This window comes from Budorcas taxicolor, chromosome 12 (genome assembly GCF_023091745.1).
Source record: "Budorcas taxicolor isolate Tak-1 chromosome 12, Takin1.1, whole genome shotgun sequence".
NCBI lineage: Eukaryota > Metazoa > Chordata > Mammalia > Artiodactyla > Bovidae > Budorcas > Budorcas taxicolor.
In genome coordinates this window covers 71,571,051-71,597,443 of record NC_068921.1, presented here as the reverse complement: position 1 = coordinate 71,597,443, position 26,393 = coordinate 71,571,051, and the positions used below count along the sequence as shown (strand labels likewise).

The following is a 26,393-nucleotide window of genomic DNA, read 5'->3' as shown; positions in this document are numbered from 1 at the left end:
AGAGAAAAATATAAAGAGAATTCATGCCAAATATAGACTCACTGTATTATATAGATGTGATTGTCATTAATGGTGTTAGAGAGACTGGTAGGGAATTTGAGATAAAACTTGAAATTTAACATTGTTTCATTCATTCTAGAGAGAATTTATTGCTCTTCATTTAAGCTATTTATCTTTAGTATACATCATAGCACTTTTAATAAGAACTGATTTAATGTATTCAGTGATTTTATGTTGAGGAATGCCATGAAATTATTCCATAGTTTATCCTACACTAATATAAAAGGAATAAGGATTTTAGGTATCTTTACAAAGGTATTGCCACAGATATATTGGTGTCAAGAGCTGAAGGGCTCTGTATAAACTTGATCCTGTATACCTCTTTGCCAGATTGTTGCTTAAAAAAAAAAAAAAAATCTTTATTTGACTGTATTGTAGCATTGAAAATTTCCAAGAGAGTAGATCTTAAGTGTTCTCACTACACATGTAAAATAGGACAATTATATTAGGTAGTGGATACTTGAAGTGGCTTTACTATAGTAATCATTTCCCAATGTATATTTATATAAAAGCTTCATGTGGTAACCTTAAACATATACAATTTCATTGATAAATATAGTCCTCATTGAAAGATAAAATCAAACAGCTTAAATTGAAAATATTGCTTCTTTTACCTGATTGCTGCTTATCTAGAGCTTCCATTACTTTGGGATACTTCTAGCAGCAGAAAGTGAGATGTCCTCTCATCTTTCCTTGAGCAGAGTCATATACATCTCGGGACTGTGTGAACCTGGAGACCTGGCATCTCACTGTTTTGTTTGGCAGCAGCATCTGAGTTGGTTTCCTTCTGGGTGATGAGGAAATTGCAGTGGTGCTTGCACATTCCAGTCAGGGGTCTTCATTGTCATTTATCATCATCTTTCGTATCTGTTGTATCTTTAATCATTTAGGAGATGGATGCTCAAATTTCCCCACCAATTGGCTAAATGTTTGTCTTTTCAGATCATACTTAACTCTTATGGGAGTGATAGTCACTCAGTTGTATCCGACTCTTTGTTTTGTGACCCCACAGACTGTAGCCTGCCAGGCTCCTCTGTCCATGGATTTCTCCAGGGAGGGATACGGGATTGGGTTGCCATTTCCTTCTCTGTAACCCTCATAATAATTATGAAATTTTACCAGAACTACATTGTGAAAGCTTTAAGTTAGGTGTCAGGTGATGGTTTAGTCAAAGCTCACTCTTTGCTGCACAGGTGAGCCATTGTCCACCTGTTTTTCTTCCTCTTCCCTCTAACACTTTGAAATCTTGCCTTTTGGAAATGTGATCTGACCTGGCATATTAAATAGCTGTGAAAAGAAGAGAGGCTAAAAGCAAAGGAGAAAAGGAAAGATATAAGCATCTGAATGCAGAGTTCCAGAGAATAGCAAGAAGAGATGAGAAAGCCTTCTTCAGTGATCAATGCAAAGAAATAGAGGAAAACAACAGAATGGGAAAGACTAGAGATCTCTTTAAGAAAATTAGAGATACCAAGGGAACATTTCATGCAAAGATGGGCTCGATAAAGGACAGAAATGACCTGGACCAAACAGAAGCAGAAGATATTAAGAAGAGGTGGCAAGAATACACAGAAGAACTGTACAAAAAAGCTCTTCACGACCCAGATAATCATGGTGATGTGATCACTCATCTAGAGCCAGACATCTTGGAATGTGAAGTCAAGTGGGCCTTAGAAAGAATCACTACAAACAAAGCTTGTGGAGGTGATGGAATTCCAGTTGAGCTGTTTCAAATCCTGAAAGATGATGCTGTGAAAGTGTTGCACTCAACATGCCAGCAAATTTGGAAAACTCAGCAGTGGCCACAGGACTGGAAAAGGTCAGTGTTCATTCCAATCCCAATGTAAGGCAATGCCAAAGAATGCTCAAACTATAGCACAATTGCACTCATCTCACATGCTAGTAAAGTAATGCTCAAAATTCTCCAAGCCAGGCTTCAGCAAACTGTGAACTTCCAGATGTTCAAGCTCGTTTTAGAAAAGGCAGAGGAACCAGAGATCAAATTGCCAACATCCGCTGGATCATGGAAAAAGCAAGAGAGTTCCAGAAAAACATCTATTTCTGCTTTATTGACTATGCCAAAGCATTTGACTGTGTGGATCACAATAAACGGTGGAAAATTTTGAAAGAGATGGGAATACCAGACCACCTGACCTGCCTCTTGAGAAATGTGTATGCAGGTGAGGAAGCAACAGTTAGAACTGGACATGGAACAACAGACTGGTTCCAAATAGTAAAAGGAGTATGTCAAGGCTGTATATTGTCACCCTGCTTATTTAACGTATATGCAGAGTGCATCATGAGAAACGCTGGACTGGAAGAAACACAAGCTGGAATCAAGATTGCTGGGAGAAATATCACTAACCTCAGATATGCAGATGACACACCCTTATGGCAGAAAGTGAAGAGGAGCTAAAAAGCCTATTGATGAAAGTGAAAGAGGAGAGTGAAAAAGTTGGCTTAAAGCTCAACATTCAGAAAAGGAAGATCATGGCATCCGGTCCCATCACTTCATGGGAAATAGATGGGGAAACAGTGGAAACAGTGTCAGATTTTATTTTTGGGGGCTCCAAAATCACTGCACATGGTGACTGCAGCCATGAAATTAAAAGACGCTTACTCCTTGGAAGAAAAGTTATGACCAATCTAGATAGTATATTCAAAAGCAGAGACATTACTTTGCCGACTGAGGTCCGTCTAGTCAAGGCTATGGTTTTTCCTGTGGTCATGTATGGATGTAAGAGTTGGACGATGAAGAAGGCTGAGCACCGAAGAATTGATGCTTTTGAACTGTGATGTTGGAGAAGACTCTTGAGAGTCCCTTGGACTGCAAGGAGATCCAACCAGTCCATTCTGAAGGAGATCAACCCTGGGATTTCTTTGGAAGGAATGATGCTAAAGGTGAAGCTCCAGTACTTTGGCCACCTCATGCGAAGAGTTGACTCATTGGAAAAGACTCTGATGCTGGGAAGGATTGGGGGCAGGAGGAGAAGGGGACGACAGAGGATGAGATGGCTGGATGGCTTCACGGACTTGATGAACGTGAGTCTGAGTGAACTCCGGGAGATGGTGATGAACAGGGAGGCCTGGCGTGCTGCGATTCATGGGGTCACAAAGAGTCGGACATGACTGAGCGACTGAACTGAGCTGAACTGAACTGAATATAAACATCTCCCAAGATGTTAATTTGCTGACTTAAGTATACCCAAAAGATGGTTCCTTTATGAAGTCAGAAATTGTGGGAATTACACCATTGACATTACCTGAAATTACAGAATCATGGGAAAGACAAATTTCCTTTTGCACAGCCTTGCATCTAGACTCCTCCTGTTGCAGAAACAAGACACTTCTTTTCAGTTTACATGTGGTCTGATTCCTTAGGACCCAAAAACTGGTACGACAGAGCAGCTCTGAAAGGCCCCTCTGAACATTTGTAGTTCTTCTTGGGCCCCATGTCCTAATCCCTGGTCCTGGGAAGAAATCAGGTTAAGTGTTAGAAATGGAGAGGCTGCTAAGCTCATAGCCGTAGTTTGTCTACACCATGGATTCCAGGCTGGGGCAGGACTCCAGGGGATCTCTAAGGCTGCACATCTGCTGCTCCTAACATGGCCCATTCAGCATTTTTGTGCTCTTTTCAGAGGAATTTTGAATGATCCTGTGGAAGGTATATATAAAAATGACCTGTCATTTATTTATCAATACATTGCCACAGATTTGGTAAAGCTACTTTTGGCTTTTGGTTATTGATCTTTTCTTATTGTGGTGAAATATACACAACATGAAGTTTACCATTTTCACTCCTTTTCGGTACAGCATTTAGTGTCATTAGGTACATTCTCATTGTGTGGCCATCACCATTATTCATCTCTGGAACTTTTTTTTTTTCCCAAACTGAACCTCTGCTCCCATTAAACACTAACTCCCCAACCCCTCTGCCCTCACCCAGCACTGTTCTACTTCTTCTCTATGTGAATTTGACTGCCTTAGTACCTCGTGTAAGTGGATTCATACAGTGTTTGTCATTTTGTGTCTAGCTTACATTCTGTAGTACAATGTCTTCAAGGTTTATCCATGTTGTGGCAGGTGTCAGAATTTAATTCCTTTTTAAGGCTGAATAATATTCCATTATAGGTCTATACAACATTCTGTGTATTTGCTCATCTGACAATGGATAGTTGTTTCCACCTTTTAGCTATTGTGGACATAGCTGCTGTGAATATGAGTGTACAAATTGTCTGTTCAAGTTTGTGTTTTTAGTTTTTTTGAGTATATCCTTAGTATAATTGCTGCATTGTATGATAATTTCATGTTTAATTTTTGAGAAACTTCCATATTCTCTTCCATTGTGTTTATATCATTTTACATTCTCACTTGATCTTTGGTTTTCTTCTTTAACTTGAGAAGTAAATGAAACATTTTTATAAAGTATGACATTGTGTTTGGATCAGTTGGTGGTCTGTTGAAGCAGCTCCTGGTGTCTTTTCAGTTTTCTCAGATCTCTAGGGCCATTTTTCTTACTAAATAAAGGGATTGGGCAACATGGGTTGTAGTTTTCGTAAAGTCAGCAGACTGGCGTTAAGACCACAGTTTCCTCACAGGAAGTGTTTTGAACATTATACTCACTCATTTCAGAATGAAAACACTAAGCCCAAAGTGTTTAAATTTTATCACCCAGAGAATTAATGATTGAGTCCAAATTTATAGTCCAAGTCTCCAAATTTCCTTCCTTAAATCAGCCTCTCCGCTCTCATCTAATTTGGCTCAAAATTACTTAGTTGTCTCTTAAGTGTAAACCTACACCCTTTGCCCTTCAGACAGGTCCACGTTCATTGAAACAGGGGGTGGATTTTGCTTCTACCTCTTGTTCCTCCCTTTGCCGTCCTTGCTGGCGGGGCTGCCACCACACTAAGTTAAAGGCTGAAGAAGGGTCCCTAGAGCCCCGCTTTCAGGGATCATCCTGCTCGTGCTGACACCACTCAAGACCCCAGGAACGCATGCTCCATTGTGTTATGTCTAAGATGACTTGGTATCACCTTAGGAATTCGGATCTCTGTCTCCCTCTCTCATTTCAGACCCTTCGCCTGAGTAGCTCCGCCATGGGGAAGACCACCACAGGCCAGGTAGTCAACCTGCTGTCCAACGACGTGAACAGGCTTGACCAGGTGAGGTGCCCCTGAGGGATCCTCTTCCATGTCCTGTTCTCACTGGGTTCAGCTTATTGGGATGCCAGGTGCCAGGGTTTGGTGTCAGCCAGGATTCTATTGAGGGTGTAGTATGAAGGTTCTATTTATCCAACTTTCATTTCTCTGTGTACAACTTAGATGTAATTATATGTATTGTTATGTAAATGAAAGTTTTGTTTTTCTAATAATAGGTAGCAGTGTTCTTGCCCAGCTTGGTTAGTGTCCCTAGGGGTCCTCCTGGCATGGCCCTCCTTGGCACGTGGTGTGGGTGTTGCTGGACTGTCTTCCTCCTCCTCTAGTTGATGAAGGCCTGGGGGGAGGGATTGTTCTTTCCCCTGTGCCCTGTTCAATGCCTGCTGCATAGAAAGCCTGCGAGGAACAATGCCAAGTAGGTGGCCCCAGCCAGAGACAACTTACCCACTGCTGTTACCTCCACAGTCTTTCTTCCATTGACCTTATGCATAGATCACATGACCCAGGGCGTTGTAGCTATTGGTCAGATCTGTGTTGCACTAGATACTTCCCTTTCAAGTATTCATTCATCAAACATGAAGTAAAGCCCCTACTCACTTTCAGGGATCAACAAAGCTTAGTTTCTTCCATGTAGAAGCCACAGCCTATGAGGGAGGTAAATATACCAATAATTATTGGAGAGAGTGGTAGGTACCATAAGATAGGCTTTCCTGTGATGCCACGGTTTCCCAGAGGAGTTCGGGGCTAAATTCTAGGACAGAGATCATTTGGGGAAGCCCTGAGCTCATCTGTGTTGTGGACAAAATCCACATCTTCCTTCAGTGCTGCTGGTCTGATTCTCCTGGGACATCCCGGAAGCCAGCCCTGTGCTGCCCCTGAAATATGTCATCTGGGGTGGACACTTGGTTTTCTGCTTTAGCAGGTTTAAAGCCCACTGAGATAATTTCTGTTTAGGTTCCTTTCGTTCCTTCAGAGCATTGTTTTTTATACCTTTGTAAGAAGGCTTTGTCTTTCTCTCTTAAGGTAACGATGTTCTTGCACTATCTGTGGGTGGGGCCACTGCAGGCTATCGCAGTGACTGCCCTGCTCTGGATGGAAATAGGAATATTGTGTCTTGCTGGGATGGCGGTTCTCATTATTCTTCTGCTTTTGCAAAGCTGCTTTGGGACGTTGTTTTCATCACTCCGGTAAGAGAAACACTAGTTTTAAAAGTTGATAATATGTAGGTTTCATTCCTAGTTTTTCAAGGAATCTCCATACCATCTTCCATAGTAGCTATATCAATTTACATTCCTACTAACAGTAAAAGAGTATTCCCTTTTCCCCACACCCTCTCCAGCATTTATTCTTTGTAGACTTCTTGATGATGGCCATTCTGACCGGTGTGAGGTGATATCTCATTGTAGTTTTGATTTGCATTTCTCTAATAATGAGTGCTGTTGAGCATCTTTTCATGTGTTTGTTAGCCATCTGTATATCTTCCTCGGAGAAATGTCTGTTTAGGTCTTTTTCCCACTTTTTGGCTGGGTTGTTTGTTTTTCTGGTATTGAGTTGTATGAACTGCTTGTATAATTTGAAACTTAATCCTTTGTCTGTTGTTTCATTTGCTATTACTTTCTCCCATTTTGAGGGTTGTCTTTTCACCTTGCTTATAGTTTCCTTTGCTGTGCAAAAGCTTTTAAGTTTAATCAGGTCCCTCTTGTTTACTTTTGTTTTTATTTCCATTACTCTAGGAGATGGGTCAGAAAAGAACTTGCTTAGATTTATGTCATCAAGTGTTGGGCCTATGTTTTCCTCTAAGAGTTTTATAGTTTCTGATCTTACATTTAGGTCTTTAATCCATTTTGAGTTTATCTTTTTGTATGATGTTCTGAGTCAGCAATCCCACTCGTAGACATATACCTTGAGGAAACCAAAATTGAAAAAGACACATGTATCCCATTATTCATTGCAGCACTATTTACAAAAGTAGGACATGGACGTGACCTAGATGTCCATCAACAGATGAATGAATAACGAAATTGTGGTACATATACACAATGGAATATTACTCAGCCATAAAAAGGAATGCCTTTGAGTTAGTTCTAATAAGGTGGATGAACCTGGAACCTATTATACAGAGTGAAGTAAGTCAGAAAGAGAAGGATAAATATCATATGCTAATGCATATATATGGAATCTAGAAGAATGGTACTGAAAAATTTACCTACAGGGCAGCAGTGGAGAAATAGACATAGAGAATAGATTCGTGGTCATGGGGAGAGGCGAGGAGAGGGTGAGATGCATGGAGAGAGTAACATGGAAACTTACATGACCATATAAAAAACAGATAGCCAACAGGAATTTGCTGCATGGCTAAGAAACTCAAACAGGGGCTCTGGATCAACCTAGAGGGGTGGAATGGGGAGGGAGATGAGAGGCAAGTTCAAAAGGGAAGGGATATATGTATACCTATAGCTGATTTATGTTGAGGTTTGACAGAAAACAACAAAATTCTGTAAAGCAAATTTCCTTCAATAAAAAGATTTAAAAAATTGATAATATGTAATTGGTAACATCACAGTTGCTTGATGCTTTTGTTCAAAAACAAGACCAATGCCATCTCTAGTCTCTTCTTTGTGTAGGCTGTAGACCCTTCAGACTTAGCCAGTGGAGGCTCCAACCTTATGTTGAAGGCCCATCTTGAAATAGGAGCAGTGAAGGCATTCACTGGGTCCTCTTGGCACCATATCTGAGTAAATAGTGTCCTTCAGCAGAATTTGCCCATGTCCAAGTTATTTAAACATTGTTAAATAGTAATAATCTTGTAGGCCCATTTCTCACTGCATATATTTTTGTTATGCTTCTGTTGGAGCCTTTTCAGGTGTTTATGTTCATGTTTCCATTAAGTTATAAGCACCCCAAGGGCCAGGCTGATCTTCACTGTGTCTTTATGAAGCCCCACAGTCACAGCAGCACATGTGATAAAAAAGTGGCTGGTGGTGAAGAGCCTTCTGCTGCTGAGTTAGACCTGAAACAGGTCCCAGAGGGTTGGAGGTGGGTGGTTGTCAGGTGATGGAGATGTGCTATTTGAAGCTCACTGAGTTCTTGTGTGTGTTGTGTGTGTGTAGTTCTGTGCTTGGTGTCTTTCTTTATTTGGAATTTCCTTTCCTTTCTTTGGTGGAGAGATAGATACTCCCTATCCTTCAAGGCCCTGTTCCAGTGCTACCAAGTCTCTGAAGCTTTTCTTGTTCTCCTTTCCCGGTAGAATTAACAGTCCCATCTTTTCTGCTCCCCAGAACTTCTCTCCTTTTTTATTACAGCACAGACATTGTCTTCCTGGGTGTCTTTCTGCCTTCCCTATCTGACTGTGACCTCCTTGAGCAGATAGATGGTTTGTATCTGACTTATGTCAGGTCTTCCCTAGCCAAAGCTGCACATTCTCCAAGTTACTTCTTGAAATGAGATGAATGGTTGACTTCCTAATTGAAGCCTTCTTCTCCGTTTGTACTTTGAGTAGGATCTGCCTGTGTTCTAAGTGCAAAAAGGCTGTAGAGAACCATTTGCTTCCTGGCCACCACCCCCCACCCCCGCCCCCATGGCCACTACTGCTGCTGCTAAGGAAAGTTGGGCTGTGTTCACTAAAGCTCATCACTCACATCCGTCCCCTCAGGAGTAAGACCTCAGCTCTCACAGATGACAGGATCAAGACCATGAGTGAAGTCATAACTGGCATCAGAACAATAAAAATGAACGTTTGGGAAAAGTCATTTATAGACCGTATTACCAGACTGAGAAGGTAAGTTTATATATACAGATGTCACTCCACATTTTCATGCTTTATTTCCTATTCTACTGGATGCTTTAGATGTCTTACCAAAGAAGTATTTAAGTTCACCAATACTTACTATTCACCGCATTGTCCACATGTTACAGGAAGGTTAAGGAGGATGGTGGAGACATCATTTAATCTGCTCTTCCATTTACCATATTCTCAAAGGAAAAAATACATATGCTTCTTAGTTGTATAGAAATGAAATTCTAAGTAGTTCTCATTACCTTGAATCTCAATAAGCAATGTCTTTAAGATAGTATTTGAGACAATGACATTCAAATTAAGATTGTAATTTATGTTGATGGCCTATAAATGGGGAGATTATAGAGATTGGTGTACCTGTATTGAGCCAGACTATATGAATCACTATTCTTTTTTTTTAATTAATTTATTTTTTTTGAAGGATAATTGCCTTACAGAATTTTGCTGTTTTCTGTAAAACCTCAACATGAATCAGCCATAGGTATACAAATATCCCTTCCCCTTTGAACCTCCCTCCCATCTCTCTTTATTCTTCGTTGTTGTGTTTAGTCAGTCGTATTTGACTCTTTGTGACCCTATGGACTGTAGCTCACCAGGCTCCTCTGTCCATGGAATTTCCCAGGCAGGAATACTGGAGGGGTCGTCATTTCCTTCTCCAGAGGATATTCCTGACCTAGGGATTGAAACCGTGTTTCTGCATTGCAGGTGGGTTTTTTATCACTAACAAATTCATGAATCACTACTATTCATTTCAAAAGGAGCTATGAAAGCACTGTTCCTTTTGTTTTGCTTCATGTTTGTAGACTATTTTTCCATCTTTTATTTAAATATCTTATGAGCATCTCTGACCCCACCCTGTCACCTTTGACTTTGCACCTTTCTGGGGACTCCCCAATCCCCTGCTGCTGGGAATACACTCCCACGTTCCTTCTTCTCTGGCCTCCGCCAAGCCTGACTGACTCCAGCTCATCTTCTCACGGTCCACGTGTGTGTGACTTGCCCTGACTCCACTGCTCTGGGGTACACGCCTCTGCTCTGAGCTCCCACGGGAGCTGTGCTGACAGTCTCTGTCTATTGTCTCCCAATTTTGTGGTTGCTAATTCTCTTTCCCCACAGGTTCATGAGCCCCTGGAGGGGACAGGCTGTGTCTTTCTGTGAGGAGCCCAGCACAGGACTTACGATTATGAATGTTTGTTGAATGAATGTTCAAACCCAGTCTGACTGACCAAGAATGTATGCAAGTGTGACTTTAATCCTCCCCTTACTTGAAAGAGTGAAGTGATGATGAAATCTGTGGTCCTGGTATCGGGGCAGACCCCTGGGTGTGCACTATGCTAATGTCTCGGTGATGTGAAGGATAGTTTATTTTAATCTGTGTCTACTCCCTAGAAAAGGGCCACTCACACAGGGCACTGAATTCATGTCTTGTATGTTGATGCTTCTTTTAAATCTTATGTCCTACTTTCTTTTCTAGGATGGAAATTTCCAAGATTCTGAGAAGTTCCTACCTTAGGGGCATGAGTTTGGCAACATTTTTTGCTGTGAGCAAAATCATGATTTTTGTCACCTTCATCACCAGTGAGCTCCTTGACAACCTGGTCACAGGCAGCCAAGTGTTTGTGGTGGTGACGCTGTTCGAGGCTCTGTGGTTCTCGAGCACCCTCTACTTCCCCATGGCCGTCGAGAAGGTGTCAGAGGCTGTTGTCAGCATCCGAAGAATCAAGGTTTAGTGAAAAATAACTTTTTAAAGTTATAGGCAGATTTTACCTAAAATACCTCCTTTTATGTAGTGTCACTGTGTGCCAGTTAGGTGAGATTTAACTCTTTCAGTGCCAAGCTGACAGTCTTTCAAAGTGTATGTATTTCCGTCTTTTCTTAGGTAAAGTGTGTTAAAAGTATCATAAGATCCATGAATGGGAAAGATTAGAGATTTATTCAAGAAAATTAGAGATACCAAGGGAACATTTCATGCAAAGATGGACTCAATAAAGAACAGAAATGGTATGGACCTAACAGAAGCAGAAGATATTAAGAAGAGGTGGCAAGAATACACAGAAGAACTGTGCGAAAAAGATCTTCATGACCCAGATAATCACGATGGGGTGATCATTCACCTAGAGCCAGACATCCTGGAATGCGAAGTCAACTGGACCTTAGGAAGCATCACTGTGAACAAAGCTAGTGGAGGTGCTGGAATTCCAGTTGAGCTATTTTAAATCATAAAAGATGATGCTGTGAAAGTGCTGAACTCAATATGCCAGCAAATTTGGAAAACTCAGCAGTGGCCATAGGCCTAGAAAAGGTCAGGTTTCTTTCCAATCCCAAAGAAAGGTAATGCCAAAGAATGCTCAAACTACCACACAATTGCACTCATCTCACACACCAGCAAAGTAATTCTCAAAATTCTCCAAGCCAGGCTTCAACAGTATGTGAACCATGAACTTCCAGATGTTCATGCTGGTTTTAGAAAAGGCAGAGGAACCAGAGATCAAATTGCAAACATCTGCTGGATCATCAAAGAAGCAAGAGAGTTCCAGAAAAACATCTATTTCTGCTTTATTGACTATGCCAAAGCCTTTGACTGTGTGGGTCACAATATACCGTGGAAAATTCTCAAAGAGATGGGAATACCAGACCACCTGACCTACCACTTGAGAAATCTGTATTCAGGTCAGGAAGCAACAATTAGAACTGGACATGGAACAACAGACTGGTTCCAAATAGGAAAAGGAGTATGTCAAGGCTGTATATTGTCAGCCTGCTTATTTAACTTACATGCAGAGTACATCATGAGAAACACTGGGCTGGATGAAGCACAAGCTGGAATCAAGATTGCCAGGAGAAATATCAATAACCTCACATAAGCAGATGACACCACACATATGGCAGAAAGTGAAGAAGGACTAAAGAGCCTCTTGATGAAAGTGAAAGAGGAGAGTGAGAAAGTTGGCTTAAAGCTCAACATTCAGAAAAGGAAGATCATGGCATCTGGTCCCATCACTCCATGGCAAATAGATAGGGAAACAGTGGAAACAGTGTCAGACTTTATTTTTTTGGGCTCCAAAATCACTGCAGATGGTGACTGCAGTCATGAAATTAAAAGATGCTTATTCCTTGAAAGGAAAGTTATGACCAACCTAGCAAAATGTTAGAAAGCAGAGCTATTACTTTGCCAACAAAGGTCCATCTGGTCAAGGCTATAGTTTTTCCAGTAGTCATGTATGCATGTGAGAGTTGGACTATAAAGAAAGTTGAGCAGTGAAGAATAGTTTCATTTGAACTGTGGTGTTGGAGAAGACTCTTGAGAGTCCCTTGTACAGCAAGGAGATCCAACCAGTCCATCCTAATGGAGATCAGTTCTGAGTGTTCATTGAAAAGACTGATGTTGAAGCTGAAACTGCAGTACTTTGGCCACCTGATGCGAAGAGCTGACTCATTTGAAAAGACCCTGATGCTGGGAAAGATTGAAGGTGGGAGGAGAAGGGAATGACAGAGGATGAGATGGTTGGATGGCTTCACTGACTCGATGGATGAGTTTGGGTAAACTCCGGGAGTGTTTGATGGACAGGGAGGCCTGGCATGTTGCAGTCCATGGGATCGCAAAGAGTCGGACATGACTGAGTGCCTGAACTGAAACAAGATCCGTGCTCATTTAGCAGTAGTAGTATTAATAGCAGCAACACAGGCCTTTGCCATGCAGTGATAGTTGCAGGATGATTCAAATGTCTAAAAGCAGGAGATGCAAACAAATTGCATCTCCTGTGCTGATTGGAATGTGTAGGCAGTGACGATGCACAGTCCTGGGGTGACTAGGATTCCCCTCTGGTCTGGGAGGAGAGGAACTTGCTGAGAAGTCCCTGTTCCCTGGGCAGGAAGTGTGGCCTCAGGTTCACTTAGTTCTCTGTGTTTAAAACTTATTCTTTCCACCAAAGGTGTTTTATTGTTGATTTCTGATCTCTGCATTTTTGTTCCTGTTCTTATTTTACTTACGATCTAAGCGTCTCTCTAGCTGACCTCATCCTTTCAAATGTGTGATTCCCACAATGCCTACTGTCTCCTTTTTAAAAACTAGCTGTCCCTAAATAGTTAGGGGTAAATAATTTTTATCATGAATACAAGGGCTTGGCACACAGTAGGTGCTCAAGTATTTCTGTTTAAAATGAAGATTAAATTGTCTCTGTGAAATGAATGATTTACTATGACCTCATAAGGCCAAGAAGTCTATTTTTCTCTAAGTGATGAAGGGAGAACCATGGTCTTGGCACTGAATGACTCCCATGAAAGTGAAGTCTCTCAGTCGTGTCCGACTCTTCGCAACCCCATGGACTGTAGCCTACCAGGCTCCTCCATCCATGGGATTCTCCAGGCAAGAATACTGGAGTGGGCTGCCATTTCCTTCTCCAGAGGATCTTTCTGACCCAGGGATCGAACCCGGGTCTCCTGCATTGCAGGCAGACACTTTAACCTCTGAGCCAACAGGGAAGCCTGAATGACTCCCATAGGCTTGTGAAAGATTTTAACTTCAAAGCGCTAAAACTTTTCAGTGACTTTTGCATCTAGTAGGATGTGTCTCTAAGGTTATATTGTTCAGAGAGCAGCTTTAGGTTTTCCATTACCACCACCGGGAAGTCAGCCTTTTTGGCTGCAGTTCTGATGTGGATACTTTTCTGCATGACCTGTTCTGGGTCTGCACTTCATGGCTCTAATGGCCATTTAATTTCAGCTTTTCATCAGAGTGAGTCCTGGAGAAAAATCCAGCCATTACTTCAGGTGCTTTTTTTCTTTGAAAGTGGGAATTTCTCTTCTAATGTACACACATTGAGTGTCGATGTCTTGGTTACACACTTACGCTGAAATTCTATCTGATTCTGTGTAGACAATATATATAACATATACATTACTCTCCATGGCCCTTGGTCTTTTTAATCAATAGAAATTGATATATGCCAGATGAGAAATTCAAGCAAGGTGTTTTGAGGCTTATGCTGCATCACAAAGTATGAAAACAAAAAACTGATGCCCTGTTGACTCTTTGAGAAGGGCGGGCTGGTTCCTTAAGTGGGGTGACGGTATGGGAGGATTGGTGGTTTGAGCCAGAGGGGTGACTTATGTGGTCTGCCCACCATCTTGTAGGTGCCGTGTGCCGAGATCATACACAGTTCCCTGCGTTTGCTCCCAGCAGCTCAGAAGTGGCAGTTGGCTTGTGGTGTTTTTGTATCTTACTGTTCGTAATTGCCTTTCCATGCGTGCAGTTATGTTTAGTCCCTTACGATTTCTTTGTATTTTGTTGCTCAAGGAGATGTTTGTCCAGGTGCAAGTGCTCCCATTAAGGGCCCTGGGTCCCAGCCTGCCTCATAACGTTTATTTTGTTGCTGTGCCAGCTTTAACTATGTAAGGCTGTAGCCATGCTACAGTGGTTGGACTGATTTGAACAACCGTACAGTCTGATTGTGCAACACTCAGTCTTAGCTGGAGTTGGGACTGTATAAGTGCATAAATGACATAGTGTTTCCCCTCTATGTGACTTAATATTCCTCTGGGGATTCAGAGGGAGGGAGGGCAGTGCCAGCTGGGGAGGTGCTGAGATGGTTCCCAGTAAGGTTAGTATTTGAGATGGGCCACCAGCTGGGGAGGTGCTGAGATGGTTCCCAGTAAGGTTGGTATTTGAGATGGGCCAGAAGGAAGGATGGGGTCAGAACTCAGGGTGTCCGAGTAGAGGTCACCTGGGGAGTGTGGACTTAGGTGCTGGTGGATCACTGGGAGGTGTTAATTGTGGTGGACACTCTCAGAGGTGCTGTAGAGATCAGGAGGGAGTGGTGTGTTTGGGGTCAGGTGGTGGTGTTGAGGAGACCACAGGAAGGAATCAGAAAAAGAAAAGTATCAGTATTTGAAATGATTAATTAGTGAGTGAGATTCTGAAATTATGTTGTTTTGAGAGGAAAGAAGAATTGAGAAAGAGATGAGCTTTGGGAGAACACATGAGAGCTGCTACGTGGCTGATGATGGGAGAAGTGGTGTGGAGAGAGGACTCAGGCTGCAGTGGTTGAGAGCCTGCATAGAAGTCCTCAGATCACTGTCTGTTCATCTTGCCTCCTGCTGGACACAGGTTTGGTGTGGACAGAAATAGCTTTGCCCAGTGTTAGATTCTTTGTGAGCCTGGATGAGAGGAGGAGGGAATGAGAGGATCAAGTCTCCCCCCAGCTGGTGTTTGAGAGAAATGCAAGGATCCTGTCTTTCTTTTCCTGCACAAGCATTTTCACTCATGTCCATCAAGTCGGTGATGCCATCCAGCCATCTCATCTTCTGTCATCCCCTTCTCCTCCTGCCCCCAATCCCTCCTAGCATCAGGGTCTTTTCCAATGAGGAGCTGACTTAGATATATATATATACTATAATAATAGTATATTACATACTATATACTATTTACTATTTCTCAAGTGAACCAGTGAAGTCGCTCAGTCGTGTCCAACTCTTTGCGACCCTGTGGACTGTAGCCTACCAAGCTCCTCCATCCATGGGATTCACCAGGGAAGAATACTGGAGTGGATTGCCATTTCCTTCTCCAGGGGATCTTCCCTACCCAGGGATCGAACCCGGGTTTCCCACGTAGGAGACAGACGCTTTAACCTCTGAGCCACCAGGGAAGCCCAAGACCTAATAAAATACAGCTATAAAATGATAGGTAGGCTGTATAAAAGGAGAAGGTGATGGCACTCCACTCCAGTACTCTTGCCTGGAAAATCCCATGGACGGAGGAGCCTGGTAGGCTGCAGTCCACGGGGTCGCTAAGAGTCGGACACGACTGAGCAACTTCACTTTCACTTTTCACTTTTATGCATTGGAGGAAGGACATGGCAACCCACTCCAGTGTTCTTGCCTGGAGAATCCCAAGGACAGCGGAGCCTGGTGGGCTGACGTCTGTGGGGTCGCACAGAGTCGGACACGACCGAAGTGACTTAGCAGCAGCAGCAGCAGGCTGTATAAAATTTTTATTGCAAATTTCAGAGAAGCAATTGTTTTGTTTGTGCTTCTTTCAGTATAAACAATCTATGTTTTGCCTTTTTCTGTAGAAATTTCTTTTACTTGATGAGACATCACAGTGCTACCCTCAGCTGCCATCAGATGGTAGAACAATTGTGGATGTGCAGGCATTTACAGCTTCTTGGGAAAAGGTAAGAAACCTTCCATTCCCAAATCATGACTGCTAAAAGACAACTGTGACATAGATTTACTGGAGAATTTTGAGCCTTTACGCATACTGTAAAATGTGACTTTCTCATTTACTGAGAATATGTTATAAAAATTATCGGAATCAGGAATAAGGTTTACAATGAATGGAGATTAAGTATAAAATCAGCCTGAGGCATTTGACATGTTGATGTTGCTCTTTTTCTCATTTTCAAGAGAGCTTTCAATGTATTAGCATGTGTTGAGCTTAAAGTATGTAAATTCTTCTTTTAATTTTTAGTTTATTTTTCATTATGTTTTATTACAGAGTATTACATATAATTCCCTGTGCTATACAATAGGATCACCATAAACAAAAGATATAGAACATAAATACATCTTTTCTTGAAAAGTGAAAGTTGCTCAGTCGTGTCTGACTCTTTGTGACCCTATGGACTATACAGTTCATGATTATCTCTAGGGCAGAGTTCTGGAGTGGGTAGCCTTTCCCTTCTCCAGGAGATCTTTCTAACCCATGGATCAAACCTAGGTCTCCCACACTGCAGGCAGATTCTTTACCAGCTGGGCCAGAAAAGCCAGATCTAATATTCTGGGCTGAAGTGTGAAGTATTAGTCACTTCAGCTATGTCTGAGTCTTTGTGACCCCATGGACTATACCCCACCAGGTGCCTCTGTCCATGGGAATGGATACCCACTCCAGTATTTCTGTTCTTGTTGTTGTTCAGTAGCTCAGTAGTGTCCAGGTCTTTGCACCTCCAAGAACTGCAGCATGCCAGACTTCCCTGTCCTTCACCATTCTCCCGGAGCTTGTTCAAACTCATGTCCATCCAGTCAGTGATGCCATCCAACCATCTCATCCTGTCATCCCATTCTCCTCCTACTTTCAATCTTTCCCAGCATAAGGGTCTCTTCCAATCAGTCAGCTCTTTGCATCAGGTCAAAGTATTGGAGCTTCAGCTTCAGCATCAGTCCTTCCAATGAATATTCAACATTGATTTCCTTTAGGATTGACTGGTTTGATCTTCTTGCTGTCCAAGGGACCCTCAAGAGTCTTCTCCAACACCACAGTTCAAAAGCATCAATTCTTCTGTACTTAGCCTTCTTTATGGTCCAATTCTCACATCCATACATGACTACTGGAAAAACCATAGCTTTGACTATACGGACCTTTGTTGGCAAAGTAATGTCTCTGCTTTTTAATACACAGTTTAGGTTTGTCATAGCTTTTCTTCCAAGGAGCAAGCATTTTTAATTTCATGGCTGCAGTCACTGTCTGAAGTGATTTTGGAGCACAAGAAAATAAAATATGCCACTGTTTCCGCTTCCTCTCTTTCTATTTGCCATGAGGCGATGAAACCAGATGCCATGATCTTAGATTTTAGAATGCTGAGTTTTAAGCCAGCTTTATCACTGTCCTCTTTCACTTCTATCAAGAGGCTCTCACTTTCTGCCATTAGAGTGGTATCACCTGCATGTTTGAGATTGTTGATATTCTGTCAGAATTCTAGATTCCATTTTGTGTTTCATCTGGCCTGGCATTTTGCATCATGTAGTCTGCATAAAAGTTAAATTAGCAGGGTGACAATATATAGCTCTGACGTACTCCTTTCGCAATTTGGAACCAGTCTGTTGTTCCATGTCTCATTCTGTTTCCTCTTGACCTGCATACAGGTTGCTCAGGTGACAGGTAACATGATCTGGTATTCCGATCTCCTTAAAAATTTTCCACAGTTTCTTGTGATCCACACAGTTAAAGGCTTTAGCATAGTCAATGAAGCAGAAATAGATGTTTCTCTGGAGTTCTCTTGCTTTTTCTGTGACCCAACAAATGTCAGCAATTTGATCTCTGGTTCCTCTGTCTTTTCTAAACCCAGCTTATACATCTAGAAGTTCTCTGTTCATGTACTGCTGAAGCCTAGCTTGAAAGATTTTGAACATTACTTTGCTAGCACGTGAAATGAGCGCAACTGTGTAGTAGCTGGAATGTTCCTCTGTTCATATGGGAATCTAGTCAAAGAAGGAACCTTCCTAAAGTTAGCTAAAGCTGCCTCAAATCCCCAAAGAGATAAGATTTAATAAAGAGACCTCCAGGACAGAGTATCTTAAAGCAGGAAAGAGAAAAATGTGGGTTATATTTTGCATATCAGTTATGTTGACTATTGTTATCTTTTCCCCTTTGTAAAACAATTTGTGTTACTTTATTAAAATGGGTACCTTTTTATAAACTTTAATTTGTAGGCATCAGAGACCCCAACCCTACAAGGCCTTTCATTTACTGTCAGACCTGGTGAACTGTTAGCTGTGGTTGGACCTGTGGGTGCAGGAAAGGTAAGTTGTGATGCCTTTTGTCAGCTTGATGCAACTCCACAGCCCCTGTTCAATCCTCAGAGTGGGGCCCAGACCGAGTGTGACTCAGTTTGAATTGAGTGTGTCTAGAACAGTGTTTCTCTAGGTGTGTTCCATGGAACACCAATCTTACAAGAAGGTTTCATGGCAAATAAATCAGGATAAATGCATATTGTCTTTTCCTTCTTGGTGCTTCACATGGCCCAGTTGTGAATTGCTGGTGGGGAATTTGGATGTCTCCGTGAAGGAAATTATTTATGTGACAGCTGTTCAGGATGGACATAGACAGTGAGGACTTCTTTTCATCTTGTGGCCCCTCCAGAAAGTCTGGAGGTCACAAAGCTCTTCCCAGAATCTTTGAGTATTTCCTCCTGTGACTTGATGTGATCCTGTCGGTGCACGTGCAGTGAATGTGCAGCCACGTGCTGGAGATAACGATACAGAGGTGAGCAAGACCCCTACTCTCTGCCTTTCAGAGGCAGCCAGGTTCTGGGGCGAGACAGACATGCAGACATATTATTTCAGCCCAGTGTCGTGAGCCTGGGAGCTGCAACTGCTGAGCCCACGGGCCACAACTGCTAAAGCCTGCCCACTAGAGCCTGTGCTCCTCAACAAGAAAAGCCCCGTGCATTGCAATGAAGGCCCAGTGCAAACAAAAATAAATAAAATTAGAACTGTGGTACAGCAGAAACCAACACAATATTGTAAAAAATAAATGATAAATAAATAAAAGAACTCAAGATAAATAAAATTATTTTTTAAAATGTGGGATGTGTGCACGAAAGGGTGCTGATTTCCTCTGTGATGGACTTTTGCTCTGCAGACACAGGTCACTTCGGAGTTCTTTCAGTTAATCATCTTTTGATATATTCTTCACACATAGCTTTTTAAGAACAAGTGTTTGTCAAGCAAAAGATACTCAGATGCAGGAGCAACTAAATTAAACATCAGATACAGAAAATACACATCCTGCTGGGCTGCTCTGCTAGAGAAGATGTTAACATTCTTAATTACTCTTTCCTGAGTAGAACTTCATTTGAAGGATACTTGGGCAGAGTAGATTGTTTATACTGTTGTTATGCTCTATTCCCTGGCAGCTCAGATGGTAAAGTCTGCCTGCAGTGTGGGAGACCCCGTTTTGATCCCTGGGTTGGGAAGATCCCCTGGAGAAGGAAATGGCAGCCCACTCCAGTATTGTAACCTGGAAAATCCCATGGACAGAGTAGTCTGGTGGGCTACAGTCCATCAGGTTGCAAAGAGTCGGACACGACTGAGCGACTGAACTGAACTGAACTGAACTGAACTGAAGCGACTTCACGATACTATTAATATATTCCTTATCAGTCATTTTTTCCCTTGACTTTTTGTGTTATTTTCAATTTTTTTTTTTTTTTAATCAACTGCAACTTTATCCTGTTGAAGGAAAAGGTTCTATCCTGTATCAAGCACCAGGTTGGGGTTGGGTGTGCTGCTCGGCGTGTTCAGCCCTGAGTGCACCCTGTTCACGTGTGTGTGCTGCCGTCTGTTGCAGTCGTCACTGTTGAGCGCTGTCCTGGGGGAGCTGCCCCCGAGCCAGGGGAAGGTCAGTGTCCACGGGAGGATCGCGTATGTCTCTCAGCAGCCCTGGTTGTTTCCAGGAACTGTGAAGAGTAACATTTTATTTGGGAAGAAATATGAAAAAGAACGGTATGAAGAAGTAATAAAGGCTTGTGCTTTGAAAAAGGTGAGTAATGACTTGTGAGTTGCATTTCTTTGAATTTCAAATAATGATAGTGTTGATTTAAACTACAAGGTTTGTCAGAATTTCTTTTTAAAAAAATGGAAAGATTTTTGAATGTTGCTTAATTTTTAAAGTTGGTCTTCTGGGTTTTTATGCAGGCTTATTTACATATGCTGTTCCTTTTAATGCTTATGGGATAATGACACTCACAGAATACCTTTTCGGTGGGGAAGGGTTGTTTCATTCTGTGAAGTTTAGTTAGCTTTTAACTTTTTTAATGGAAAGCTATAAAAACTTACAAAAACAGAGAGCACAGTGCAATGAACCCTTCATGTACCCACCCCTAGTTTCAGCCAGGATCAGCTGGTGACCAGTCTCGCTGCATCTCTACCCCTGCCCTCGGCCAGCCCCACCCCACCCCAGAGTATTGTGGAGTAGATCCTAGAACTCAGATTAGTTCATCTATAAACACTTCATTAGTTTTCTCTAAAATATAGTAAAGCCTTTAGGGAAAGAAAATCACTGTATTTCACCTGAAAAATACCTCAAGTTCCTGAATATCATCGACCTGCTAGTCTGTGTTTGCATGTTTTTGAGAAATCTCCACCACTGTTGGATCCACTGTTGGATCCACACAAGGTCTGCCCCTGTACTTAGTTGATGCTTCCTTGTTCCCTTTCAGTCTGTGAGTGTCTCTCTCCACTTCATTTTTGACTTGTAATTTATTATTTAAGGAAACTAGAATGCTTTAAAATTTCTTTTTAATACTGCATCATTTCACTGAGGGAGATTATTTTCAGAAATGCCATTGCATTTCATGGAAATGGTGAGATGAAAGGTTTAACTGTACGTTGGGATTTAAATAAGATTAGTGAATAAATGATGAGAACTAAACTTAACTGATAGAATTCAATTTTGCAAAAAGAAAGGGAAAAAAGTAAATAACGTTAAATACTATGTTACTCTCTTGGGTTATAAAAATCAGTGAATAATAGTGTCAAAGGGTTCCCCACCACCCCCACCCCTGGGTTCTGTTCAGTGCAGTCTGGACATCCCACTATTCTCTTGTACTGTGAGGAAAAGACAGGGACAGATCTTTTAAGGTGGTGTTGAAGACTCCAAACCTGCTTTGTGAGGAAATGGTAATTCTGCTCTAACAATGACTTGAACATCATAGGTTATATCCGGTGAGTGTGTGCATGCTAAGTCATTTCCATTGTGTCCGACTGTGCGGCCCTATGGACTGTGGCCTGACAGGCTTATCTATCCATGGGATTCTTCAGGCAAGAATACTGGGCTGGGTTGCCATGCCCTCCTGCAGGGGATCTTCCTGATCTAGGGATCAAACCCTCGTCTCTTATGTCCCTGGCATTGCCAAGTGGATTCTTTACCACTAGTGCCAGCTAGGAAGCCCTGTGTCAGGTGAGTAGCCTTCTACAATGATGTGAACAAACTAAATTGCTTGTTTAATGGGCTTGTTTCTTTATTCTGGGTTCTTGTTCATGGGTGATTGTACGTTTGTGGAAATGATGTCAAATTAGTAGGAATGGCTAGATTTTTATTAAAGAGTGTAGATACCATGTAAGAAAAGAAGGGATAGCAAATATAGAACAGTGGGAACAGTAGCTCCCATTTATTCAGAGTCCATGTGCAAAGCCTTTTTCTGTCTTTCACACATGCTCGTGCACACACATAATTTAGGTGCTCTTCTGTTCTCGTGCATAGTTGGGACATGGAGTTCGGGCCTTTCATGCCCATCCCCTCCTTGGCAGAAAGGGAGGGCCAGCGTGGAGAAGTAGTACAGAGGAGAGTTCTGGCCCCAGCTTCATCACTTGCCTGCTGTCACTCTGGACATATCCTGTTACCCGCCTGGACCTCTGACGTTTCTGCAGCAAAGTGAGAACATTGGGTCAGAGGGTTTCCAGGAGGTTTTGTTTCTGCTCTGAAATGTCATGTATGACTCCAATTAATAAGAGGTCAGCAAGGTCTTTATGACACCTGATGACTACTTAGTAAGTTGAGAGAGCCTCTGTTTGTCTCCTTTTGGATTCCAGGTATCAGAGGATGGTCATAAGGCAATCACAGGAAATAATAGCTTTCTGGAGTTAGTCTGGCCTGTAGACACAGAGATGGCATGTGTGGTAGAAAAGGCTTGGCCAGGCTTCCCTCATAGCTCAGTTGGTAAAGAATCCATCTACAATGCAGTTCGATTCCTGGGTCGGGAAGATCTGCTGGAGAAGGGATAGGCTACCCATTCCAGTATTCTTGGGCTTCCCTGGTGGCTCAGCTGGTAAAGAATCCACCTGCAATGTGGGAGACCCAGGTTGGATCCCTGGTTTGGGAAGATGCCCTGGAGAAGGGAAAGGCTACCCACTCCAGTATTCTGGCCTGGAGAATTCCATGGACTATAGTCCATGAGGTCGAAAAATGTCGGACAAGACTGAGCAACTTTCACTCTCACTTTGGAGAGAAGCAGTCCTGGGTAGTAACTCCAGATATGTGTCTCAGTTTCCATTCTTATTAAATGGAGGAGGGTTGGGGTTACAGTAAAGGCTACAGAAAATCCCTGTGAAATGTAAACAAACCAGAGTTTCAGTTAATGGTGGCTATTGTTACTATTCTAACCTTTTTCTCATCATCCATTTATCCATCCATATAGATATAATAAAGATTTCTCCTTACCCCTACATCCCCCAAATCCTGGAGGAAAAGGCATAAAAAAGCAACATTTATTTTAAAAATATTTATTTAAATTGGAGGATAATTACAATATTGTGATGATTTTTGCCATAGATCAACATGAATCAGCCATGAGTATACATGTGTCCCCCTATCCTGAAGCCCCCTCCCACCTCCCTACCCACCCTATCCCTATCCCACTGGATTGCCCCAGATTACTGGCTGTGGGTGCCCTGCTTCATGCATCAAACTTGCACTGGTCATCTATTTTACTTATGGTAATGTACATGTTTCCATTCTATTCTCTCAAATTATCCCACCTTTGGCTTCTCCCCTGAGTCCAAAAGTCTGTTCCTTACATCTGTGTCTCCTCTGCTGCCGTGCATGTAGGATCTTCATTACTGTCTTTCTAAAAGCAACATTATTATATAACATATGTTAGTAGCAACTAGATGGATTATACTAGATCTTATTGAAGGAACTATTTAAGTTCATTGAGCTGAAAATTTTTCTCTTACAAAACAGGCAGACATGAAGTAATCAGACTGCAATGATGATTCAGGCTGATGACATCAACTCCAAGGTCTAGGAGTCAGAAGGTTCAGGAATTGAGTCCCAATCACTCTATTGACCAGATGTTTTGTTATGTTTTGTTTTGGTTTTTTTGTTTTGATCCTTACAGGCCTGTTTCTTCATCTGTAAAATTGAGATAGTAAAACTATCAACCTCATGAGGTTTTTTTGAGATTGAAATGTGCTTGTTATTTTAAAGCACCTGATTGCTAGGGACATAACAAGTACTCTGTAAATGAGTTTTAAAATAAATTAATTCTTAAATATAAGCTCAGCCAGATTCTAGAAAATTATATCCATAAGTGTGACATGTAAGAAAGAAGTATTTAACTTCTTATGGAGGAGTATTTCGCTTCAGTTATTCAAGATATTTCTATCAGTGCTCTACACATAGTACGCTATGTAAATCAACAATAACAATATCCTGTTACCCAGTATAGTGTGTACCATTTGTTACCTGTTATCTTTAAGACATCTGAAAATGTTTAGTAAACATGTATTTAAAGGCATCAAATTGATAAATTCTAGTTTAATATTTTTCCACATAGATCACTTACTTGGACATTTCTTTTCAGACTGCTTTGACAATCATCAGATAATAAGTTCATTGATACTTATATGTCTAGGTGTAGAGGCCTTCAAGTCTTGAGTTACTTTAATGAGTTGTCTTCATTTCAAATATACCTTCAGTCACCATCTGGGCGGCATGATGTGAAAGAGAAGGCTCTGAACTGACATGAGCTGGTTCAGATTCTAGCTCTTCTGTTTAACAGCTGAGCGGTGATGTGGTCCTCACTCAGTCTCAGTTTCCTCATCTGTGAAGTGGGGCCAGTACTTACTGTGCATCTTGCTGTGAGGATTAGAGATAATGAGCATCAGGGTCCAGCACAGAGCTTGGTGCACAGATCTTACCCCCCAGGAGCTGAGAGAAGCTGTGTGCACGTGTACAAATGATGGAGCAGAATAAGATGGTCCTTTATGAAAGATGAGAGGTGTAAACAGAGCCTTGGGAACCCAGCAGGAAGAGAGATGAGTGCAGGATGGTTTCATGGGAGAGTGTGTTTGGGGTGAGGCTAGAAAATGGGCAGGATATTGACAGGCTGTGAGAGAAAGAGCAATTCCAACTGGAAGAAAAGCTGTGAAGGAAAGCAGGGCCTCTTGCTGTTTGACTCTGGAACCCAGCCCTCCTCTGCCTTGGCCTCACATCTGGCCCCCGTTAACCATTTCAGCAGTCTGCTCCGTGGTGCTTCTACTGTAAATCTCCACCATCGCTGAAGGGTCCTTGATGTGCTTCTGGGCGGATGGCATCCAACCAGCGTCACCATTTCCTAGTTTGCCTCTAGTGTGTGTGTCTGCTGTTCAGTGAGAGTTGGCTAAATTTTTGGGTTTCCCTGGTGGCTCAGACGTAAAGAATCTGTCTGCAATGCAGGAAGACCTGGGTTCACTCCCTGGGTTGGAAGGATCCCCTGGAGAAGAAAATGGCAACCCACTCCAGTATTCTTGCCTGGAGAATTCCATGGACAGAGGAGCCTGGTAGGCTATAGTCCATGGGATCACAGAATTGGACATGACTGAGTGACTAACACTTACTTACTTAACTTTGAGGTAACAAATATGAATAAGAACACTTTCCTGTCAGTGGAAGGAGCTATAATATATGCTCAACTCAGGCTTTTCCCCTTTAATCTAATCAGAACACATTGGCTGAGAAATCAACTTGACTTCGTTTTACTTCAAAGCCTTCTAAATGTTTGTCCCCTTGGTTGCTTGTTCATATATAATTTGCAGAGTCAACACACACTCAAAGTATTACTATTAGACTCAGAGATAATTTCTTAGGTCCTGGAAAGAGAGGCCGTGAGTGCCTTTTCTAGAATGTGGTTAAGATTGCTATATTACAATGTTGTGCTATTTTAAGAAGAAAACCATTTAACAACATAAAATGAAGCATAAAAACTAAGCAGAACAGTTTGCAAGGACTGTGAACAGTGAAAGAGAGGCCCAGTAATTGTGTGTGTGTGCATGAGGTTGAGAACATAACACAGCCCATTTTTTTCAATGAAAAACAAAAGCAAGAGATGGTATTAATTTCTGAGCTCCAAAAGAAAGAAGGTGAGATAATTATAAATTAACACAACAGAACATTTGCTGCCTTTCATCAGATGCACCTGCATTAAGATTTGAGTGAGTGGAGAATCTGTGTGTGTCTGTGTTTTGTGGTTGTCAGGGAGGGTTACGATGGAATCTCTTTCTTCTGTGGTGATCATGTGCTTTGTATGTTATGATTGACACTGTAAACAGGGTCCTGTTGTTGGCTTGATGAGAAAATAGGGATCAGTCACCAAGAGGAAGTTATAATCAACTCATGTCCATTTTTCATTTGTGCAGGTGTTCACATACTTTACATTCTCACAGCATCCTTGAGTTCAGTGACTGGTTTCTGCAGCACATTCTATAGAAGAGGAAAATGAGACTTAGGGAGATCAAAGGACTTGCTTGTCATGGTGGCACCAGCGTGCTACTTGCTTTCTCCCCAGATTTGCTGCAGTAGAGACAGAGAAGTGAGGGCTTCACCTGCAGAAAGGTACTGCTGTGCATCCTAAGTTGATGCATGAGGGAGTTAGTGATAAAAACTCCAAACAAATCCTGTCTATGACAGAATGTGCCAATTGATAATTACAGGTAACCTAAGACTTCTAATATAATACCATGGAACTTAAGTCTAAGGCAGAGGAACCAGGGATCAAATTCCCAACATCTGTTGAATCATAGAAAAAGCGAGAGAATTTCAGAAAAGTATCTACTTCTGCTTCATTTACATGATAAAGCCTTTCACTGTGTGGATCACAACAAAGGGTAGAAAATTCCTAAAAGAGAGG

At 41.9% G+C, this 26,393-nt stretch overlaps 1 protein-coding gene across 1 annotated transcript in view; it reads left to right on the top strand.

The window, feature by feature from the left end:
* LOC128057631 (ATP-binding cassette sub-family C member 4-like) overlaps positions 1–26,393 on the top strand; it is a 147,638-nt gene that overhangs the window by 22,275 nt on the left and 98,970 nt on the right. The window contains exons 5-11 of the mRNA XM_052650092.1: positions 5,130–5,219; positions 6,237–6,400; positions 8,866–8,991; positions 10,484–10,733; positions 16,080–16,181; positions 18,436–18,525; positions 20,075–20,266. Coding sequence (XP_052506052.1) covers positions 5,130–5,219; positions 6,237–6,400; positions 8,866–8,991; positions 10,484–10,733; positions 16,080–16,181; positions 18,436–18,525; positions 20,075–20,266 — 1,014 coding nt within the window. The remainder of the gene's footprint in view (positions 1–5,129; positions 5,220–6,236; positions 6,401–8,865; positions 8,992–10,483; positions 10,734–16,079; positions 16,182–18,435; positions 18,526–20,074; positions 20,267–26,393) is intronic.